At 34.2% G+C, this 25553-nt stretch overlaps 1 protein-coding gene and 1 pseudogene across 2 annotated transcripts in view; one reads left to right on the forward strand and one right to left on the reverse strand.

The window, feature by feature from the left end:
- LOC145277023 (uncharacterized) overlaps nt 1–25553 on the reverse strand; it is a 257832-nt gene that overhangs the window by 51324 nt on the left and 180955 nt on the right. For both annotated transcript variants that reach the window (XM_080128626.1, XM_080128627.1), the window contains exon 3: nt 9863–21185. In XM_080128626.1, the coding sequence (XP_079984752.1) occupies nt 12952–15117 (2166 nt within the window). In that variant the 5' untranslated portion in view covers nt 15118–21185 and the 3' untranslated portion in view covers nt 9863–12951. The remainder of the gene's footprint in view (nt 1–9862; nt 21186–25553) is intronic.
- LOC145277185 (U2 spliceosomal RNA) lies at nt 25077–25203 on the forward strand (annotated as a pseudogene).

Here is a 25553-nt window from a genome sequence, read left to right on the forward strand (position 1 = left end):
TATATATATTGTACTCAATATATAGTAGTGATTTCAAAAGTTGAAAAATATGAGTTGGGTGCCACTAGCTAGAATCGAAACAAAAACATAGCCTTAGTCAGTACCGTTTTAGCTTTCGTTAGTGGGATAATAAACAGTTAAAATTAAATTGAATTTAACTTATAATTGTATATATCTGCGCATGCGTAGAAATAACATTTCTAGTCAGCTTGTTAAGTTTCAAATTATCTTCAATTTTGAGCCCTAAGCAGCTATTTTCATCGACTAAAAACATATAAAAGAATGGTTCATAAAAACATGCAATTAGTTGATCTGCTTCCCGCCCCTCTGCCATCTTGAGTCTCGGAGAAAATACACTTTGAAAATAATTGTCAGACAAACAGACAGATATCGTGAGATTTATAATTTAGATTTTCGCTTATTCCAGTTCAATTAAGATCAATTATAAACCTCATCAACTCATTATTTTGTAGTGCGTTTTTATATAATCATTTAATAAATAAAAAAAATAAAATTAATCTCAATATTATTTTATATAATTTAATACTTTTTCTCAATTAATCACTTGAGCCTAGCTATATGTACATTCTTGGGATATTTTTTGATTCACTTTTGTATTGATATTGAAAATACGGTATGATGAGATTTACCTGACCCAACTAGAACTGAAATATGTCTGTAAATGTTTAGCTCGAAATGTTTCCATTATTCAAGTACTTTATACTAAATAAATATCCACCTCCATTTATTATTGAGCACTTTTTTATAAACACGAAAATATATCTACTGGAGTAAACCACGTTGACATGAACCCCGTAAAAAACAAATGGGAATCGAAAATATGTACAAATAAAACCACGTTGCTTTACGTTATGTATGTGGAAACGCGATTAAAATAAAGCAACGTAATATTACTCGAAGATCGTAGAGACTAATCACGTTCAAACCCACGAGGCATTCCTTTTGTTTACAGAGAGGGGGACTTCTCAACCGAACACGAAAAGTTTCAAAGATCTTAAAATGAAATAATGAGTGAACACGACTCAGGATTGAAAATGAGTTCGTGCTAATGTTCACTGCACATGATATAATAATATATAATTTGTGGTTATAAAAAAAACTTATCCGTTTCGTAAATTCAAAACTTATCTTCTTTTCAACTGTGCGTGTTTTGAGCATGTTTTCCTTTTTTCTTTTTCATTTATATTTAGGTGTTATATTAGTTTATTTTGTATTTATTAATTATCATATATATATATATATATATATATATATATATATATATATATATATATATATATATATATATATATATTACAATAGAAAAATGTGAGCATGAAAAGTAATATAGTAAAGCTTAAACATGGAAAAGAAAAAGAACAAGATATTCTAGAAATAATTTAATAAATTTATAACTAAAAATATTGCAACATTAAAAATTTTATATAATGTTAAATTTAATTTTTACAAAATTCTTAGTGCTGCAATATTTTAAGTTATAAATTTATTATATTTTTACTAGAATATCTTGTCCTTTTCTTTTCCATGTTTAAGCTTAACCATATTACTTTTCATGCTCATATGATTTCCCAGGCTTCCAGTAAAGTCATTTTTCCTTGTTTAAGTTCACTCTTATTTTCTTTCCCTAATAAATATAACATACACATATGTAATAACAATGTACGGCACTCCTCTGCTTTCTATAAAATTATCCCAATTATCTCCCTTCCATGCTTTCATTCTCTCTGTTTCATTTTTTACTTCCTTTTTCCTGATAGCGATGAATTGATAGCAGCAGTAGTCGTTAATGCGACGTGGTTGCTATGGAAACCAGTCATAAAAACATCGCTCTCCTTCTTGTTTTTTTTATAATTTTGAACACCAGTAAATTCATCATAACTTTCGTTTTACTGAACGAAAATTGAATTTTTTTTTACAAAATATAGCTGATGAAGCTTTAAAGCAGTTCTAAATTACTAAAACTGCCACTTAACAATATATTCAAACAGTGTCTTGTTTGAATTTATATATATATATATATATATATATATATATATATATATATATAACTACTTCATTTACTCACACAAATTTAATATACGAAAGTATAGATTTATGCGTAAACTTTAAGTATTTACTTCAAAAGTGCTCAATACGTAGGTATAGCTAGTTAGTAATTTATAAAATATATATGGCGATTAAGCTACACTGAATATTCTGCGTTTCATCCACTGTAGGATTCGTCAGGCTTATGCGCATAAGCCTGACGAATCCTACAGTGGATGAAATGCAGAATATTCAGTGTAGCTTAATCGCCATATATATTTTATAAATTACTATATATATATATATATATATATATATATATATATATATATATATATATATATATATATATATATATATATAGCAAAAGCAGGCTGCTTCAGTCTTAGACAGACTATGGATACCCACGAAGGGTTGCTTGCGCGTGAAATTTTTGTGGCAGGAGGTGCGCAATCTCCAACCACACCTCTCCTGAGACGACATTGTTAAATACCAGTGGCAAGTGAAGTACAGGACGACTGGAAACAAATGCCGAGATAAGCGGAGAGCATATACAACATCTAAAATTCCCAAATGGTCACCAATCTGATACTAACAAGGCTCAACGTTGCTTAACTTCAGTGATCTGACGAGAACCGATGTGTCAACGCGATTATATATACTAGCATTTCAGCCCGGCGTTGCCCAGGTGTTTGTATGTGTCTGTTGAGCAAAAAAAAAAAATGTTAGTAGGAAAGCAGGTTCGAATCCGTACCGCGAAGGAGGAAAAGAACGAGAAATAAACTTGATATCTTTGCTGTAACGACCACCGCCAAACGGAAAGTGACTTATGTTTAAATTAAGGCTACAATCGAAAGGAGGGGATGACTTTCAAAAATAACGGCGAAAAAGCGCCCCCCTCCTGTAGAAAACTGCCCAGTTGAAGGTGAAGAAATTAATGTTTTTAGCCAATTTTTCGATATTTGTCGTCGGAAAGGGCGAACTTTAAAACGATACTGATCTTGGTAAAATCTGTCGCTTCTGTCGAAAGTTTTAGGTAGACATGCAAACATACATACATACATTTATATATTTGTAACTAAAAATTTTCGACTCAAACCGATTAAAAAGCTTGCCCTATCTCTGAATACCCTTTATGTAAATTTCCAAATGTTTAGACCAGAAATTGAGTAATTTGGTAGAGACCGCAAAGGTAAATTTTTTTTAAACTTTGACCCCTATTATTACCCCTTAACATTTACGGTTTTGGGCTCAAATCAAGTTATTAAGTTAGATCCATATATATATATATATATATATATATATATATATATATATATATATATATATATATCCAAAATTTGAAGTGTTTAGACACAATATTGGCGGAGGAGTTTGGTAGAGTTTTCACAGGTCGAATCGTTGAACTTTGACTCTTTAACAGCCAAATTTCTGGCCGAATACCGATCACAAAGATTTTCCCAAATCTCAGTATCCTGTATATCAAATTTCGAGCCTGTAGACTGAAAATTGACGGAGTTATTGCATAGGGAAATGTACACACACAGACAGGTTCACTTTTATAGATGTACTAGCAATTCAGCCCGGCTTTGCTCGGGCCCTATGTACTGTTCATAATTTGCCTTACGTGTGAATACACTTTATGTAAGATTTCAACTATTTAGATCCAAAATTGTCTGAGTAATTTCGTAGACACCGCGGAGATAATTTTTTTTATAAATTGGGCGCCAATTTTGACCCCCTTAAAATTAATTATTTTGGTCTCAAATCAAAATATAAAGTTTTACCCATGTCCAAGTTACTTACATCTAAAATTTAAAGTCTTCAGACCCAAAATTGGCGTTCTAAATACGTTTTATGTAAAACTTCAAATGTTTAGACCAGAAATTGTCTGAGTAATTTTGTAGAGACTGCAGAGGTAAAATTTTTTAAATCATTGACCCCTATTATGGCCCCTTAACATTTATTGTTTTGGGCTCAAATAATGTTATTAACTGAGATCCATATCCACTGCACCTGTACCTAAAATTTCAATTGTTGATAGCCAAAATTGGCGGAAGAGTTTGGTAGCGTTCTCAAAGGTCAAATCGTTGAACTTTGACACCTTAACAGCCAAATTTCTGGCCGAAAATGGATTACAAATATTTTCCCAAATCTCAGTACCCTGTATATCAAATTTCGAGTCTGTAGACTGAGAATTGACAAAGTTATTGCGTAAGAAAATGTACACACACAGACACACACACACACGGACACGTTCACTTTTATATATATAATAGCATTTCGGCCCGGCGTTGCCCGAGTGTTTGGAGGTGTACGCTGAGCAAAAAAAAACGGTCAATTTTTTTAGCTTTGACCCCTATAATGACCTTTTAACATTTATTGTTTTGGGCTCAACTCAAGTTATTAAGTTAGATCCATGTCCAAGGAGCCTATGCCTAAAATTTCAAGTGTCTAGACCCAAAATTGTCGGAGGAGTTTGGTAGAGTTCTCAAAGGTCAAATCGTTGAACTTTGACTCCTCAACAGCCAAATTTCTGGCCGAAAACCGATCATATATATTTTCCCAAATCTCACTACCCTGTATATCAAATTTCGAGTCTGTAGACTAAAAATTGACAGAGTTACTGCGTAGGGAAATGTACACAGACACACACACACACACACACACAGAACACAGACACGTTCACTTATATATATATATATATATATATATATATATATATATATATATATAAGATGTTCAAAAGTAATGTTGCCTATTTTGTATTCCACCCGAATAGATCGTAGGAGGTTGCATTTTTACGATGACTAAACTTATACATTCATTTCACTTTTGCAGATATTGACGGTATATTAATAAATTCTACCATGCAGAAAAAAATGGAATTGCTCACAGTCACCTACGCCTGTTGGATATTTAAGAAACTGATGCAATTTATGTCAGCGCAGTTATTGGACGGGTTCAACGATTTCAGAGATGTGTGAGATAGCGAGCTCCGGATTTTAAAACCGACGTATCAAAAGGGGTTGGAAAATTGCATTTTGATGGGTCGTTAATGTGTATTAAAATACATTCTGAAGCACAAATAGTTGCTTTTTTTTAGTGGTCTTCATAGATCTTCAACATTTTAGTTTGTAGTTAAAAAATAGTAAGCCCCACTTTTGGAACAACCTTCGTATACAGTTGTTTCCTATTTTGCTTCGCCGATTTAATAGGTTTGGAACTTCTTAAAAGTTTACAGTTTTGAATTTCTCAAAAACAATCTACAAGGATCTCTTAAACTTGTACATGTACTGAGTTGTCGTATTTTTTACACTCGACTTTGAACTTCGAGTAGTGGGTCGTTTGTACTATATATATATATATATATATATATATATATGTAGTAAATTATGAAAATATATATTGCACATATATTTTTATAGTTACTACCTAGGTATACTTATGTATTCAGCATTGTTGAAGTAAATACTGAACATTTTTACGCATAACATTATATCTTCTTACATTAATTTATGTGATTAAATGATATATATATACATATATGATGATTGCAACGTCTTGTCAGACGAGTGCCACTCCCTCAGACATTTAAAATCCATGAACCCAAATGCCTGAGGGGGTATCTATACAAAGATGATGTTACAGAATCTTAGCTTTGTACGACAGCTAAGTCTCTCTCTCTCTCGGTTCAAAATGTTGAGATCCAGCAACTAGCAAGAGCAAAATAGCCAGCAACAAATTAAACTGCAGACCAGCTTAATGCGGGTACTGGTCTCCCGCTTTATGGTTTTTTAAATCAGAGATTTGCTTCTCCTAGAAAGGTTGCCTTCACCACGGCTTACGGGAGCCCTCTCCACCCCAATACACATATACACACACACAAATATACACGGTGCTAGAAGAGTTCATTCGCCCTTCGGGTAACCGGCGACTAAACTTGTTCACCCACCAGACTTGTTTGGTGAGGAGGGCGGCTAGTCTCCCTGAAGGATTAAAAACAAGACCTTCCAAAGGGCGATATACATATATATATATACATATATATATACATATATATATATATATACATATATATATATATGGTGGTGGATTCTCTCATCGAAGACGGTGAATGAGGGTTCAGTATGCAATCTTCAGCAGCTCCCAAGATCTGTGACACCACATGCGTAATTGCAATCCTGTAGACGTCCGGCATATATATATATATATATATATATATATATATATATATATATATATATATATATATATATATATATATACACTGTTAGTGTACCTCGTTTTTCCCCGAGTTTCGTAGTATCCGTTAAACACTGTTTTTACAAATACGCGGGTTCGGTATTCTAATTCTACTGCAAATCCACACGGAGTAAAATCGTGTACAATTTGAAAATATCTTCAAAATATTGAACTTTTTCTTATGGAAACTTTTAATACATTATTTTTACAGACGTCTTAAATGCCTGATGTTATTTATGTCCATTTTTAGATTATACTTACTTTAAAACTTATTTCTAAACATGAATCCTCTATTTCCCTCCGCTTAGACAAAAGTATTATTTGTTTAAGCTGCGCTTACAATCTCGATTATAAAAGCTGGATTGTTTTTACTTAAAGTTCAATGGCCGGCTGCATTATAAATGGACATTAAAAATATATATGAAGGGAAAGATGGCATGTTTTAAAATCAATTGGATTGTCAAATTGGGTTGGTAAAAATCCATATTAACCAATTGTTGCTTACATTAAAAGAGGAATTTGCTTTTAACAAGTAGACTTGTACTCTGTGACAGTTTAGGTACAACCAACTTTCACCATAGAAGTATTGCTTTATTAGAATTAAAGAGTTCGAATGTAAACTGTGATAAAAACTATTTGCATCATTTAAAATCTATCTCGACAAAAAACGTTGTATTTTTTAGAAAAGAGTCACCATTTATCAATAGGACAATATCGTAGTTGTCGTTAATAGTGGATATTTGGTAAATTGGGTTGCTTAAGGGGTTGACTCATTAAAAACTTGTTTACGTTGAACTTGAAGACGACTATATTTTAGTCAGCTTAAAAGCAGGAAAACGGAAGAGGGTTTCACAGGAGTGCAGTTCTAAGAAAAAAAAAGAAGCTTTGTTCATGGAGTCTACGTTTAGGTTTAGGCACGGATAGAGTGGGGGAAAGTGTTTATAGTGGTTTCAGATAAACGAGTGCTTTCGTGAAAGTTTAGATTGGAGCTCAGACGAGCACTTGCTATGAAAATAACAATAGAGCAGGGACTGGCTTGCAACGTCTCTTCTGTGGGAAAGAGGTTGCAGGGAAGAGAAAAGGGCATCTCCTATTTAAAACAGAGGTTTTGCATAATTCGGTATTGGCATGGTTTTTTTTTGTTTGTTTGTTTTTTGTTTTTTTTGCTTTCAATAAAAAAAACCCTTTTAGTCGAAGTTTCAATTTGATATGTAATCCTTATGTTACTGTTTTTATTTTAATTGAAAGGAATTAGATTTTAAAATTCCATTTTCACCTCAAACAAGGCACAGTGCCACTTTGATGTAGGGAACTACGATCGGGACCATAAGTTGGAGGGATGTTGTGTATGGAGTTTAGCAGCAAGATGTCTGTTCACATTACACTTGAACTTCTAAATGTCAGTACTGTTGGGACACTAGGAACTGGAAGGGTGTTTCAAAGTCTAGAAGTTCTGATGAAGAAACTATTAGAGGATAAGGCTTTCTTACATCTAGGGGTCTCTACTGTGTAGGGATTGGATTTTCTGCTTGTCGGGTTTGTCAGGAGTATTTACGTCGATGGGGTGCAAGGGCTTGTAGTTCGTCGGAGCAGTCACCATTAAAATACTTGTAGAACAGACAGAGGGATGCAACATTTCGTTGATGGGACAGTGGTTGATGTCTAGATGACAGTTCAGGGCCTATCAAGTTGTCTATCGCATTTTGTATCGAAACTCTTTAATTTTTAATACATTGGATTTAATTTATCTTCCATATTTCGAAAATATACTACTTTCATTTTTACGTACAATAACTGATAGTACGTACCATGAGATAAAACTTTTGGGGTATTATAGCTATGTTCTTAGTTTATTTGTATTATTATTTTCTAAGTGAGACAATGTAATATTTGCAAACATCTATGAAATGAGAATAGATGTTAATTTAATCGCATGTACGAAAGTAATCATTTCACTTCGACTTCGAAATTGTATTTTCTATCAAGTAGTATAACATCCAAATAATTTGCGCTCAATACGACACCTATCTAATACACACACACATTACTAAGGATCACTACGATATTATCCCATTGATTACTGTACACGCAATAACTCTTATCCCCGAGTAGCTTCCGGGCCTTAATAAGTGATGACTACTATGTAAAATAAATTACATATACCTGAGTGATATAAGCTAGATATTATTAGCAATGTACATTATTAAAGAACTATACTGATTCATATAAGAAACATAAGAATTATTATCAACTCTCTACGGATAAAGCAATCATAATTGTTGGGATCAATTTCTATCATTCATTCATTCAAGTGATGTCCTGCCTGGTATATGTATTGACGGCCACATCTCTTCATCTATTTCTCTCGTAAGACATTCATGAATTCATTGTTGTTCATCATTTTTTATATTGCCCAGGTGTTCAGACTATCAATGTATATTTCTTGCTATTGTCCTCTGCTTCCCTATCGGGATAGGTGTTCTGGTTTAGAACCCTATTCACGCTGTTTTTCGAATAAAGATTTCGATGTATTGCCATACCTTTCTTTGCAGTTGTACAGAGAACGGGTTGCAGTTTATTTCTGTCCGAGCAATGCCCACACTGGACCATTGTATCCAGAGGTATCTTCTGCTCAGTACAACGAATTATTTCTGTTTGCTTCCGTATTACATCATTCACCTGCTTTCCATGTCCTCGCGTTACCCTGGTGTGTGTGTGGGTAGGTGGGGTTAAGTGGGTTCTCAACCTTGCCCAAGGGTCTCCCACAGGCTAGCAGAGGGAAGGAGGCGCCTTACCGTTCTTTTGACAGTAGTGCCGCCCGCTACCCGTTATATTATATTAAAATTGTCATTAAAAAAGTGAATTATAGTTTTTAATATAATTTTCTTACTCATAAATTTGTATTTATAATGCATAAATATTATATTATCTCTACTCAAGTTAGCACGTATCTATGTCATTTGAAAAGTATTACTTGCATTCACACGAACTTTAATACCTACTAGAGAGAAACTTGAATGCGTATTGGAGAGGAACTTGAATGCCTACTACACACTGGCCTCGAATGTAGAAAATCTCTCTGTACCGGTATTAGTCAAGTCAACCTGGCATGGGGATAATTTTTCCTACAAGTAATCTCTGACTAAATATTCAAAATCACAAATAATATCTTCTCAGTATGGATATCCCATGAGGCATGGTGCATCTTCTCAAGTGATGTTACCTCAAGTAACAACGCGAAGCTGGATACCCCACCAGACTAGATGAATTATTGTCCTGGAATCCAGTAATAATCAAAATAATACGAATTATCAATCTTCATCTCAAAGATTCGGAAACACAATGAGTGAATTTCTAACCATAAAATTAATCTACAAAGCCTTCATCTATAAACCATAATTTCAAACTATAAAATTAATCTACAAAGCCTTCATCTATAAACCATGCATGCAGTTTAGAAATACAATAGCTTAACAAGATTAAATATGAACAAACAAGAAACCTTTTAAAGGTTCGTCTAATTAACCACCACAATATGAGTTTCAATTATATAAAGAATAGTGTTACTTACCGCAGTGAACATGGGAGTTGCGAAAGACTTGTCGAAGTATTTGACGGCTGCTCCTTGATTCGAACCTGAGTCACTGCGCTTAGCCAATGATTTGGATCAGCGACTGGAAAACCTAGAATCCACGCTGCCTATCAGATTTGGAAGGAGAGTTTTGTCTCGACAAGTGAGGCCGTGCCATCTGCGATGCTTGTAGGTGGTGGAGATAAGAATTTGGAAAAATGAGATGTAAGCAAATCGGTTGATGAGTCGTTGATGAGTCGTTGATGAATTGAGAGATTGAGGGAGGGGGGTGTTGTACGACGGTCCAAATCATTTGTTCCGGCTTTTCGTTCTTTTCAGAATTTTTTGTGCATATCTTTGAATTCTATTTCTTTATCCAGCTCTTTTATGTTCGTGAATAGGAATTTTCATTTGGTTTTATTGTTTTGTCTTAGTTTGTTCTTTATTTTGGTCTCTATCTCATAGTCTGCATATATATATATATATATATATATATATATATATATATATATATATATACATATATATATAGTGTTTCTTTTTATTATTGTTAACGAAAGTTACCGGTAAGTCACTCTGTAAAGCAATTTACCGGAATGCGAGAATGAAAGAGAAAGAGAGAGAAAGAGAGAGAGTGAAATGACAGAGGCCGAGACCCAGTGGTTCCTTATCCTCTGCTTTGTGGCTTTTTGTTGTTGACATTTCGCAGTTATATGTCCCTTTTCTTTTCCTTTATTTCCAGAGCTTTATTTCACAGCTTTATAACGTTTTCTTTCTCAACTGACTAACGGGGGTATGTTTCCATTATATCACTTATGCCCATCCATATATTCCGGAACGTATACCTTGCAAATGCCAATTTTGTTTATTCTACTTTTTTTTAGCTGTTCGCATTCATTTATGCTGACTTTCTAAAATGAACATAGATTCATTTCCATTCAAAATTAATTTTTAAATGAATTATCCTTGTAAATCGTGTTTTTTATTTAAATTTTCTCTCAGAACTGTTGAGGAAATGTTTACTCCGATATGAATTTGTTTCCGTTTGGTTGTTGATATATATATATATATATATATATATATATATATATGAATAGTTTGAATGCAAAACGCGATAAACGCAATTTTCAAAATTACGAAACCATCTCTAGAAATAGTGTTGAGTTTCAGCATTCGAACAAACATCAAAGTCCTATTTTGTATAATATACTACAGGCATAATTTTTCTGTTTTAAATAAAATGAGTTTTAGTTGAAGTCTAGATTAAATTTATTTCTTTATTGTTTTATTTCTCAATTTATCGCTTTTTGCATTCGTACCCGTCATTTAAATATATATATATATATATATATATGTGTGTGTGTGTGTGTGTGTGTGTGTGTGTGTGTGTGTGTGTGTGTGTGTTGTCAAGCTGTAACATAAGTTAGCGAGAGTTTGACGCTGCTGCTGCTGTTACGCATTGGTTTCCTTTAAAAATGGTTTCTACTGTTTTAATCGTTACGGAACTCAACGTAAAACAATCATCATAATCATAATCATCATCATAATAATAATCATTAGCATAATGACCCTCGTTATTAACATCAACATCGCAATAATTTTCGCTTATGTAGGTTACCATCTAACATTTTGATCACAATTACAGGCTTTTTCGATATCACAGTTTTAAAAGAATTTCACATGTTTTTTTGTTTGTTTGTTCGTCTGTTTTGCTTCCATTTCTATTTATTATCTTTTGTGTTTGTGTTCGTTCGTTTTGCCGCTATTGATGATTTCTGTGTAAGTCATGTTGACTGCGAGAAACCTTTCGGATTTCTTTGCATTTACTTGCCTTGTTCTTTTTATATATATATGTATTGCTTTTCCATATATGATTGTTATATATGATTACAAATGTCCCGTTTAAAATGAGGAAAGAAAAACTTTCGCCAACTTAGTAAATATTTAAAGGCATCAAACTTACAAAAAGAATCCGTACAATAGATACATCAACATGTATACATATACACACCTGAATATGCGTATATGTGTATATATGTGTGCGTCTATGTGTTGATTTGCCCAGAATAAGAGCGCGTTTGTAGATACTTTGAAAGAAATCTTTGCAGTAAGCGAACAGTCCAACGTTTTATAACGTTTTTTTTTTTTATAAATTAACATTTTTTTTATAAATGTGCGTTTTTATTCTTGTTTATTTAAGAGTTCTTTTAAATGTGTGTTTCTTTTTTTTTAATGAAGCATTACTATTAATAAATATCACATATTTACCTTTATTTGTCCATTTTGTTCTTGCTTTGAGAGTAAGTTCTTTAATTTGTGAAGTATTGAGATCAATCTTCAGGCCAGAGACATAAAGATAATTTTTATTTTTGGTTATATTTTCCGTCATGTTTAAAAGAATGTTTTTAAAAGATTTTTGCTCGATTCTGGGCAAATTCTTTTGAAGTGATTCCATTCTTGATTTAAAATTTTGAAATTCTTTTCATGTTTTTTTTTTTTATATTCCTGTTTTTCGTGCTGTCTGCATTTTTACATATAGATTATTAACATTAGAAGCTTCCATATGTATATAACTGTAAAAAAAACAAAACAACTTTGTACAGTAAGAATGCAAGGCGTTCTTTTCCTCACGATCCTTGTTAAGATTTATAGTATTTCATCTTGTATTACGTAACGACTTAAATTCATTCATTATTCATACAACATCTTCAAGCATTGCATTTTTCTTTCTCTTTCGAATATATATTTACCTTATTGTTTGAATTATATTTTTTCATGTTAATCAAGGTTTTTGTATTTGGGTAGATTACGTTTTGTATTTTTGTACTTTTCCCGTGTGTTTTTTTTTTCTCGAATTCCTTTGTCTTTTGTTAAATGTTATATTTCTGTTTCGCATCATTTAATAAGCGAGTATTCCATTTTTTGTCCTTTTTTAAACTTTAAATCCTAATGTTTTTATTTTCTTCATCTTGTAGCTTGTCAATGTGAGCCCGCGTTTATCTGTTTTCGCGTTTGTCGTTGACTTTGGGGTCTTTTTTCTTTTTCCCCTTCGAGTGTCCACTCTCTCTCTCTTTTCCCTTCTGTCTCTCTTATACCACTGTTTCGTTTGGATTGTGTTCTATAGAGCTGCTCTCCTGAATGTAGTACAATCGCCCAGTGTCACGCACTCGTTTACTGGCTAACTGAATCAGATTCTTTTCCTGCTGTTTAATCAGACGTTTGATTTGGCGCGACGTCTGATGAAAGTCGAATTCATCGGCCCGCTCCGTCACCTTGATTTTGTGGTCCACATCGATGACGTTCTTCCCCTGCATGCAGGTGAGCGGCGTTTGATTTCGGACGATCAGTTTGCCGACCTCGGCAAGACAGAGCTGTCTGTTCGTCACAGAACAATCGTCAGCGTCGTATTTCAAGTCGGGGAAATTCTGCGTAGCCTGCAGATTTTTGTATGTGCACGGGACGCACACACATGCTGAGTTGACCTTACTGTAGAAAGAGGTGACAATCTGACCATGACAGAGTCTGTAAAAATAATGGTCCGGCCGGACAGGCGGCCGCTGGTGATTGACCGAGAGCTTATTAAACTCCTGGATCACCCGCAGCGTGCCGTGATCTTCCTCGCACATGTGGCATGCGCTCGAGGAAAAGGTCATACCGACGCTTCTCGACTGCACCGACTCCTCTTTCAATCGACGGAGGTTGTAGTTAATGCCATTGAACTTGCGGACGATGTCGTCGAAATTCGAGACGAGCATCACGTTGTTGTCGTCGTCATCGTCGTAGGCAACCGCCGTGCCGTGGATGGGCACGTTGATTTCGACCGCTTTGTCGCACACCGGACATTTCAGCTCAGCTTCCCGTGATTTCAAGTGCTTGCGAATGCAGTTGTGGCAGAGGACGTGGCCGCATGGGAACGTGTCCGGGGCCTTGCCCACCTCGAGGGTCTTCTGGTATTCGGTCTCGTTCTTAGAGTTGGCACCGTTGTAGTGCCCCATGTCACCATTCTGATGCCTGTGCGCCTGGGACGACTGCAACGGTGTCTCTGACGTCGAGTCGCTTTCCGTGTCTAGCGATTTTGATCGGAACTGTCGTCGGGCCTCCGGGTGGGCATGCGCCTCCGGCCGTGTCTCTCTCTCTGTCTGTTCAGTGCTTGGCAGGTGTGCTTCGCGAGTCGGTAATAGTAACGGCGACGACGGCTGTTGAGACAGCCGTGACTCCTCCTCTGGCTGGTGTGCTTGCTGTGATTGTTGTCGTTGTTGAGATGCGAGTGATCTCGACCGCTGAAGCGGTCTCTGCTGCTGCTGATATTGTTGTGGTAGTTGCTGTGACGTTGATCGCTGTGACAGCGGTATCCTTTGCGTAAGAGGGGTCCTCTGTGGTAGGGGTGACGTCCGGGATTGTGACCGAGCCGCCAGCGGTCGCTGCTGCAGCTGCTGCTGTTGTTGTTGTTGTTGTTGTTGAAGTTGTTGTTGTTGTTGTTGTTGTTGTTGTAGTAGGTGGTGATGGTGGTGAAGGTACACCGGCTGTTGTTGTTGTGACTGCTGCTGTTGGAGCTGCTGCTGCGGTAGCTGCTGCTGGGGTTGGGCCTGGTAGGATCTACGTTTCTGGGACGCCGGCTGGTGTTGAATCTGTTGCTGTTGTTGACTAGAGACCTGTTGTTGTTGTTGTTGTTGTTGTTGGGGCGCTTCCCCACGTGTTGCTCTTGGCACTTGCGGCCTCTGCTGCTGCGGGGACGACCTCTGGGTCCCGTCCTGGGGTGACGACTGTCGTTGTGACCGATGCTGTGGCGATCGGGGCGTTGTCGTGGAGGACGATGACGACTGATGCGTCATCGGCGGCGGCGGAGTCTGCATCGTGCGGGAGGTCCGTGGGGATCGCTCGGAGGGGGGAGTTGCTGGAGCTCGCTGCACCGGGCCAGACGACGACAAGGCTGGGGAGGAAATTGAAGACGTGGATGCTGGGGAGGGTCGGGTCCGTTTGGTCGACGGAGGTGTTCTAGGACTTTTCGTCGTGCTGACTGCCGATGAAGAAGAAGACGTCGTGGAAGAAGTAGAAGAAGAAGGGGATAATGGCGCCTGCGATAAAGGCCGATATGGGGCGGGAATTGAAAAACTTTGTTTTGTTGTGGTTGTTGTTGATATCGATTTGTTTTGATGCTCTTGTAACGTGTCTTCTGATAGGGACTGTGGATGATCAGACCTCTTGCTCCCTTCTTCTTGGCTGGCCATTTTAAGGGGCTTGGTCTCTAGAAGCATTCGCCAGCAGGCGGACCGTCTCCTGCGTGAACAAGGCGCACGTCCTCGTGGACTAAGACACCAGTGGTCTCTCGCCCGCCTCGCAAATTTATCTTTTTTTCTTCTTTCTTTTCTCCTCTTTCAACTTACTTAGTAGACGCTGTTAATAGTTGCTACCTGAAACAACCTTCCTTGCGGATAATTTTACAAACTACCAATCTATCAATCAACAAGCTGCGTTACTAAGCCAAAAGCACCAGAACATTTAGTTATTCGACCTCTTACGGTCGATTTTAGTTTTTCTTTCAAATGAACTTTACTTTCTTTTCTTCCTTTCACGTTATTTTGTTTTATTTTTTTTTTATAGTTGTTAAACTTTTTTTCCGTTATCTACACACAAAAAATGCCGTAATAAGAGTAAAAAAAAAATATGTGGTCAAACCAGAACAGTTAGTACAATTTTGTTTTTAGCTAAATTAAATCCCTTCTTGAATCGCGTAACATTCGATATGGATTTCTTCGATTTTTTTTATGATTGATATATTCAGAAGTAATCGATAATAATGTACTGCAAATTGTTTAGCTTGACAGAAATCTGTTTTATTTTTTCTTTCTTTTTTTTTTTGTTACTTATTAATTAATTCTCAAAAACAAACATTGCGTTTACATGTATATGTATTTATAGTCAATATTTGGTTAGGAAATTATTTGCGTATTGTTTTATTTCTTTCTAAAACCACTGTTTATTATAGCTCTATTTTTACTGACATTTCATCTCTAGGTATTTATTTTTCGTGAAATCCTTCTAAATAAATCGAAATTATTTAAAAGAAACAGTATTCCCTTATTTTCTTACTGCGTAGAAATACTATTTATAACTTTATTATCACTTTGTTAAATACTAAAATTCGCCCCTTTTTTTATTTATGATTATCATTAGGAAAAGTTTTCAATATGCTTTTGTTAATTTTTTTTCTATAAATAAATTTACAGACTACTTCAGTAATCAAAGAAAATATTAAGACAGCACTTATTTCTTTTACTGGGTTTTTAGGTTATTTTTTTATATTATGGACAGCTTTGTATAACTATAGTGTTGTATGTCCTTCAAAATAAAGTACTAAATTTAAAATAGTAGATTTAGTTGTAATAATTCACAACGTTCTACTGTAGATTTTAGATGTTCGTATTTTGTAACAAGCAATTAGTACTTGTAATTTGAATCTCTTGTGGTAAATTCAACACAAACTGCCGTAATAGCAACCTTGTATTCTGATTAAAACTTTACTTGAAATTATTATTATTATTATGACAAACGCTCCCGGTAAAGATCGCAAATAGATGTAGCGATGACTTGATGTATCTGAGTATATTCTTGTGTTATAGATGTAAGATTTTTACACAGTGTTGAATTTATATAAAATATATAAAAAGAAGAATTTTGCAGAGTGTGGAAATCCTAGCAAATTGTCGAAAAGGTCCACCAATAAAAGCCGCTAAGTCAAACTTCTCGTTCCAATGTGATGCGTCTTTTCTCGGTTATTTTATTTGGTTTTGTTATTTTTAAGTGGGCTGTAGTATTTCTGAAGTCGGGGAACGTATTTTCTGTTAGAAGTGGACTTGCCGTCACGGATCGGTGACTACTAATTTTGTAACCACTTTTAAATTGCAACGCACATTGTTAATGTCAAACTTCTCGTTCCATTGTGATGCGTCTTTTCTTCTGTTTCCTTCGACTTCTGTGCGTCTTTTTCGAAGACGTCAGCGATGATATATTAAGTTGAATATGCAAAATAAATAAATAAATGAAATAAAAAAGTCAATCGACTTTGTAAGTAGAATAAAGCCGGGGCAGTCAAGTGTCCAGGTAACCACTGAAAGTTTATTATTTTACTTTATTTATTTATTTTGTTTTAAATTGAGTTGTAGTATTTTGGAGCCGGAGAAGTATTTTATGTTAGAAGCGAACTTGTCGTCGCGGATTGGTGACTACTAATTTTGTAACCACTCTTAAATTGCAACGCACGTACTTAATGAATTTGTCTACGAAAAAAAAAAAAAGAAATGTAAGCCGATTTAACAATGAACGTATTTCAAACGCTTTGCAGAAGCGTTATTTAAATTTATTTATATTTAATTTTGTTAATTCAGCTTTATTTGTTCTCTTTATTGTTTTAAGGCATATAAATATCGAGATATACTTATTATAAATATTACATGTGCAGGTCTCTCTCAGCACGTAATCAAAGAGGTTAGCTTCTGAACGGATATTTACGTAAAGCACTCGCAATGTTAATTAATTAACAAATTCAACGTTAAAAAATTTAGGTTACACTCGTACAATTAAATAAGCTGTTTTTTTTTTCATATATTTATAGAGACCTTTAACGGCAAAATCAACCGTATATGTTTTGATTTCACGTTAAAATCCTAACAAGACGATATATAAGCTACATATAACAATACAGTTATGTGTATTTCCGTCTTTGTTTTATCTAAATATTTTAACAGACAGTAAATATATATTATTCATATATAAATATATATAATATACTATATTATATTTGGCAGCATAAATGCCATATTAAGTCGTTTTGTACATGAAAATAAGTCTACTTGTATTTAAGATAAATTAAAAAGTTTATATTTATTTTTTTCTAAGCGTGGTGTGTTTTAAGCACAATCAGTTTAGTAATAATATTACAAGGGACTGTCTTGCTAATAATTAAACTGATAGATATATATATTTTATGTATAAATTGTACCTTTTCTTTACTTAACGTTTGCCTTGGTATTATTTTTATTATATATACGTTTGTATTATTGGTTTCTTTTAGATGTCCGGTTTAAACATTCGTTTTTATCTCCCCTTATATAGTTAGGCGGAAATAAAAACTGCACAATGGTAAACTTTATGCAAATTTTATTATTCTCTATATAGTCTGCACATGCGTAATAAAAAAGTATTACCATAAACGTATTAAAAGGTATTACTTTATAAGTATTTGTAATAATATACTTAATCTTTATCTTCAGTCTGAAATATCAGTAAGCAACTAATTAACGTTTGCAAAAAGGATCCGATTTGAAAAAAATCTTTTTGTTTCGGGAAGAGGACTTTAATTCCTCAATGAGAATAAGAAACAACAAAGTTCACACGTTAATCTTCCACTTTCTTTTATACGTCCGGTTTAAAACACTCGTTTTTATCTCCCCTTTGCTTCTAGTTAGGCGGAAATAAAAACTGCACAATAGTAAAACAGAATTGTTTTTAAATTCTGTTTTAGAAAATATATATATATTTTTTTTTAATTTAATCAATATATGTGTTTACACACATATATTGATATTTATTGCATTTAATCGAAAATTCCCTCTTTCCGGTGACGTTGACAATATTCAAAAGACTAAATTAAATAATGTCTCTCTTTCTCTCAGAGATGCTCCTGGTTCATTGATATCAGCAGTTTAACCGGAACATTAAAAAATGGTAGGCATGGTTCTATTAATTTACATTTTTTTAATTCCCTTAGTTATAATTTTGAGAGCACGTAAAAATTGTTATTCAATTCAGATTTTCACCGAAAGGAGTCGCTACTTATTTATTTACAGGTGTTCGTTTTTCAATAAGCAGCGGCCATTTGCGCGGGAAGTTGGATTTTCAGTAAAGACAAAAAATAGGACAAAAATATGTCGTCTTTACTAAAATAAGAATCGGACTAAAGTAAAAGAAAGCTGTGTGTGAATTGGGTATTGATGGAACTGCCCTGCCTGCGTACACGAAGTTTCGTCTACACGACAGTTGTATCACTTTTTAACACACCGCACGTGAATGCGTGTATGAGCCGCGGGAGTATGTACCGGTTAAATTCTGCGTACACGCCCACGTGTCGGTAAACGGCAAACCAAACTCACTTATATGTGTACCAATATATCGAACTATTTCTATACCTTTGTATATAAATATATATATATATATATATATATATATATATATATATATATATATATATACAAATATATAATGCAATGAGAGGGTTAACTATGTGTTTATAAATATGATTGTAGGCTTGAATGTAAAAATCGTGTGTATGTGTATGTATATGTATAATAATAATAATTATGAAAAGTAAAATCGTGCAGTGGTTACCGGCACAGGCTGTTGATTCGGTGTACCGAGTTCGAGTTATGTCGGAACTAATGCACCACTTACTCTTGATTTTATACAAACAAGGAGAATCAATGACATAGTAAGCTAACAATATAAATGTATATGTATAGGAAACTTTTACTTTAATATAAGTTTACTGTCATCTCGATACTGTAATATATATTTATTTAAAGAGAGTAAGGGGAGCAGATTTATTAAAGCGATGTCTTCGAACAATTATTTCTCTTTGATTTTTCGAAAATATTTATTTGTTTTGTATCACCAGTAGCTTTATGCGTATTTATTTGCGTTGTATATTAGAGTTTACTGTGTGTGTGTATATGTACATAAGATATAATATCCCACATTGTATTTGTAAATAATAAAGTTTTTTTTTTTTATATTTTGACCTGTGTCTAAGTTCTTGAGAACCAAAACAACTACAATAAGAATAAAGTTGTTTTTTTTTTATATTTTACTTCTTTTTTCTTTCTTGTTTTATATTTTAAAATAATTTCTATAACTGTACTTTGCAATTTTTTCCATCTTTTAATTGACGACCACTTTCTCTATTTCCTTTCTTCCTTCTTTTCTCTAATACTGCTTCTTTTTAATATTCAATTATTGCACTCCCGAGGTCTAATGAAAGTTCCACTAGTGTGGACCGGTCTATATCAGACTAAGTTGATCAAGTTACTACGCGTGCTTTTTTTCTTCTTTTTTTTCTTTCCCTTGTATTTATCCTCTTTCTGAAGATACGCTAATCGCACGGTTTTCAATCGACTCCCACCTGTCTGGTAGCGTGCCAGTGGAAAGTGGGTCAGGCAACAGCCCCCAAGTTTATACATACATACGTATATAAAAATGTCGATAATAAGTCGATTGCAGCAAGGTGCAAGAACTTTAACACCCTATGTAGTCCAATGTATGTGCATATCTCTATACATATTGCTGCGTATATATATATATATGTATGTATGTATATAGATGTTTCAGGGCGGGAATATATACACAGGCGCACAAGTATGGTTTACTTATGCGTAGTATACATTTATGCATATATGGTTAACCTTATGGTATTGTTTTTATGTTATTATATTAGTAAATATTATGCAATAGTTTCTGTTTTGTAATAGTTTTGCTGAATATGTATTTTAATATATTTTGCTTTATTTTCGGTTTTATATATCCGAAAAACGATTTTTAGTTAGTTTAGCTTAAATAAAGCCTTTGAGTTCTAAAAGAATAGACAAATTCACGATTTAGGCATATTTACAAACCGTGCCAGAAAACTACTTTTACAATAGAAGAAACAACGGCTTCTCTACATAGAATTAAAACAGAAACATGAAATATTCATATGCGCATGCGTAATTCTTATAACGTGGTTCTTTGTCGTTGTTTTTATGTAAAAGAAAGAAAAGAAAATATATAGTTTTTACTTTCTCAATAAAGCTTCGTTTTTTATGGCACTGATATTTGTAAAACACACACACATATATAATTAAACATATATATATATATATACGTGTGTGTGTGTGTGTGTATATATATGTATATATATTAATCCAAATATGTTCACAGCCAAAGTTTTTCTTTCATCAGAGGGTTATTATTTATTTCTGTTGCGCATTGGTTGTTTGTAAAAAGATAAATTTGTGAGTAAGGCTTCCGTTTCGTCTGTCTTTTTGAGAAAGGCAGATGTTTATAAGTATTTTGGCACCTCAATTGAATTGTTTTTCCCTGATAAAGTTTTTCAAAGATATATTACCATTTCATCCCTTCCTTCGTTAACATTTGTCATGCAACTGCTCTTTCGTTTTCTGTATTTTCAATTTTGTCACTTACAATCTCCAGAGAGGTGTGTGTTTTGATTCAAGGTTTGGGCCGGCTTGTATTAGAACTTGATTTTTCTCACCTTCTTTTTCTTACCAACCACCTACAAAAGAAGGAAAAAAAGAAAATGAAATACACAGAAACAATATAAACAAGGACTTGTGATTTCGTCTCAATAACATGGAAAATTTAGATTAGGTTCAAAAATATGAATATATGAATATATATATATATATATATATATATATATATATATATATATATATATATATACTCCTATAAATTCGTTTTTCTTTTGTGTGTATTGATATTCATATTAAACCCCGTCTTTTCTATTTATTTAAAAAGAAAATACAATTTTCTTATATATGGGTTGTGGTAATGCATTCACTAGCAAAAGATCTAGCTAATTTGCATATTCTTTTAAACATTCATTTTAATTAATTCCCTATTAGTTTTTTCGGTTTTCTTATTGGATGATTATCTAGAGTTAACTATTACGTGTAATCATATTCATGCAGATATTCTACATGATTTATACTTGCATAATATTTGCGTAAAATCTTTACAGTAAACAAAAAATTGTTTCCGTATATATTTATGTATACGTATATATTTTTGTTTAATTTATTAGTCTATATATATATATATATATATATATATATATATATAAAGGTGAACGTGTCTATGTGTCTGTCTGTGCGTCTGTCTGTGTATATTTCCCTACGCAATAACTCCGTCAATTTTTAGTCTACAGACTAGGAATTTGATATACAGGGTACTGAGATTTGGGAAAATCTATCGGTTTTCGGCCAGAAATTTGGCTGTTAAGAGGTCAAAGTTCAACGATTTGACCTTTGAGAACTCTACCAAACGCCGCCGCCGACAATTTTGGGTCTAAACACTTGAACTTTTAGATATAGGTTCCTTGGACATGGATCGAACTTAATAACATGATGTGAGCCCAAAACATTAAATGTTAAGGGGTCATAATGGGGGACAAATTTTAAAAAATTGACCGTTTTATTTTGTTTGTTTTTGTTTTTTCTCAGCATACACCTCCAAACACCCGGCCAACGCCGGGCACCCATGCTAGTATATATATATATATATATATATATATATATGTATATATATATATATATACATATATATATTAGTTATGAAGTGATATCCAAGAGTTAGATTTACTAATGACCCCTAAACACTTTTCTGATTCTCTGCCGTCTGCAAATATTGGCCATATGCGGCTACTAAATTCCTTTCATTTCCATTTTTCTCATTATACCCGTTCATATATATATGATTTCATTATGTAGTTTTACTACTTGGGATAGTAATTAAGTATGATTAAATAACCCAAAGTTCACTGTATGATAGCTCGATACTGTAATACTAAATCTCTAAATATTTCTTAGAATTTATACTTTATAAGTGACAGACACTACTTTTGTTGCTCATTTTCAAGATGTCGTGCTTTTTATTGATAACAACTAGCGTACACTCGTTCCTGTCCAATGTTGGCATATAATAATAGTTTATTATAAGTATACACAATTCGACAAATACATTGACGCATAGAAAACGCGACACACTAATGAGCTTGCCCAGTTGTGCAAGATTATAATTTATAAACTAGTATATTCTTATATGGCAACATTTAGCGAGAAAAAAGTGTACGCACGGTGTTACCAATAAAAGCCCAACATTTTGAAAATGAGCAAGAAAATAGGTATCTGTCACATGTAATTTGTTCATTTTAAGAAATATATATATATATATATATATATATATATATATATATAACTACTTCATTTACTCACATAAATTTAATGTACGAAAGTATAGATTTATGCGTAAACTTTAAGTATTTACTTCAAAAGTGCTCAATACGTAGGTAGAGCTAGTTAGTAATTTATAAAATATATATGGCGACTAAGCTACACTGAATATTCTGCGTTTCATCCACTGTAGGATTCGTCAGGCTTATGCGCGCATTAGCCTGACGAATCCTACAGTGGATGAAACGCAGAATATTCAGTGTAGCTTAGTCGCCATATATATTTTATAAATTACTTACTATATATATATATATATATATATATATATATATATATATATATATATATATATATATGTGGAATTTTGTACAGGTGTATGCCCAAATAAAACAAAATGGGTACGTGGCCAGAAATCTCTCAGTGATTTTTCCAGACTTATACCTCGGAATCTAATTCAGACACTTAGTAACATATAGTTTAGTTAAATTTGCGTGCTTCCCATTGCAACAAATACGTTTGCATCGTTCACTTAAGCCTATCAGCGATTAGAATGCTAATATAATAGACTTTTCAAAGATAGGTGATCAGATTAGATTAGGAATAATACACAAACATTCATCATATTATTTCTCATGATGTTCACAGACTATACATAACTAAGCGTCCCCTGCACTTCTTTGATTTTCACTTTTTGTTTGTAATGCATGTTTTTTCGTTGTAAGTAATAATTACAGCCGCGTGTTTCTTTTGTGGTGGAGTGAACTTGATTACAACAGCTCAGCGTGCAAAAATACAAGCTGATTGAAAAGTGATTCCTTATTTTAAAAATGTTGTAATTTTTTTTATGAATCATAATTTTATACTGAATATGACAAGAATATACATCATGTGAGATTCTATTTAGCATCTAATATGCCACTACCATGCACTTTTATTTTATCAAACCGCTCTGGAATCGTAGTAATCACTTATTGTAGTTGTTTGGTTCTCAAGAACTTAGACACCAACGTCGGAAAGTGGCATTGAGAAGTCAGCGTTCCCGAGGATAGACACTCTGACCTGTGGCTATGGATCCCTCTCGGTATTCCCCGGTAAGACACCTCAGGTGATTAGCAACCCGGTTTGAGAGAGAAAGTAAAGCAAGGGAGATATGGACTCCTAGAACTGCACAGGACTAAATTCCCACCGCAAAATCAACAGGGACTGGATCATTACAGGAATAGGCTAATCTTTGTAGATTGGGAAGGAGGCAGGATGTTCTTCTAAAGTCGTTGGTTTCGTACAGTAAATTTCTTTAAGCCGTCTCAAATAAAAGAATCCAGAAAAGTGAATGGCTGAATGAACACTGCCATTCCACAAGTGTGTCTTAGAAGATGGTGTGTTTCCCGTGTGGCTAAAGAAAATATAGGTGAATCGTGGTAGGCATGTTGAATTATGAAAAAAAAATTTTCACATCATGTATGTTATTCTCATATCCATTTTTAGTAAAAGAATACGATTCATAAATAAATAGCAAGATTTTTAGTCGCGTGCAAGCGACTGTATAAGTCACTCCGTCGGTCGGTCAGTCGGTCGGTCTGTCGGTCTGTCCGTAAGTATTTGTTCCGGCAGATACTGCAAGCAAAGACCATATGTGGGGGCATCCCCATATATAAGACCTTGGTCAATGTAGGGGCAACCCTTCATACCAATTGCCACTATCCAGCTCCCCTACTCCCCGGGGAGTTGGTCCCCATTTCCCCATCACTACTCACATTAAAAATCGGCCTTGTGCCTAATTTGGTCGGTGGGGGAGCAAATAAATACCCTTTTCTTGGCCTTTTAGCCAAGATCAAAGTGTAGTATCTTTCCGACAGATAATGCAAGCAAAGGCCATATGTGGGGGAAACCCCACATATTAGACCTTGGTCAATGTAGGGGCAACCCTTCATACCAATTGTCACTATCCAGCTCCCCTACACCCGGTGAGTTGGTCCCCATTTCCCCTTCACTCACATTAAAAATCGGCCTTTTGCCTAATTTGCTCGGTGGGGGAGCAAATAAATACCAACCCCACATATAAGACCTTGGTTAATGTAGTAAAGTAACCCTTAATACCAATTGTCACTATTCAGCTCCCCTACTCCTCGGGGAGTTGGTCCCCATTTCCCCTTTACTCCTCACATTAAAAATCGGCCTTGTGCCTAATTTAGTCGGTGGGGGAGCAAAGAAATACCCTTTTCTTGGCTTTTTGGCCAAGATCAAAGTGTAGTATCTGTTCTTACTACATGCTCTACTTATTGTAATATAAAGTGGGGGATCACTTTTCTGTATTAATTTAATGTTAAATGATAACCCACTTTACAACCAATCAGTCTCAAAGCCATTCAAGTCATTCTCCAGATCATTCAAGTTGTTTTTGAAGGATTCCAGTTATTTTTTAAGCATTCAAGTCATTCTTAAGGTCATTCAATTCATCCTTAAGTTCATTAAAGTCATTCTAAGTCATTTACTTTTTATTTATTTAAGTCATTTCAGCCCATTTTTCGGTCGTTTTAGTTTATCTTTAAGAATTTCATGTCAATCCTACATTTACGCATTCATTCATTGCACGAGAGCACGCGACTAATTGCTATCGGCCTTGTTAAAGTAGGGAGTGGCTTTTCAATTACCTCGTATATACAAGTTAACAACTCTTATATATTATTATT

This window comes from Euprymna scolopes, chromosome 5, assembly GCF_053919585.1.
Source record: "Euprymna scolopes isolate OS-2025 chromosome 5, ASM5391958v1, whole genome shotgun sequence".
Taxonomy (NCBI): Eukaryota; Metazoa; Mollusca; class Cephalopoda; order Sepiida; family Sepiolidae; genus Euprymna; species Euprymna scolopes.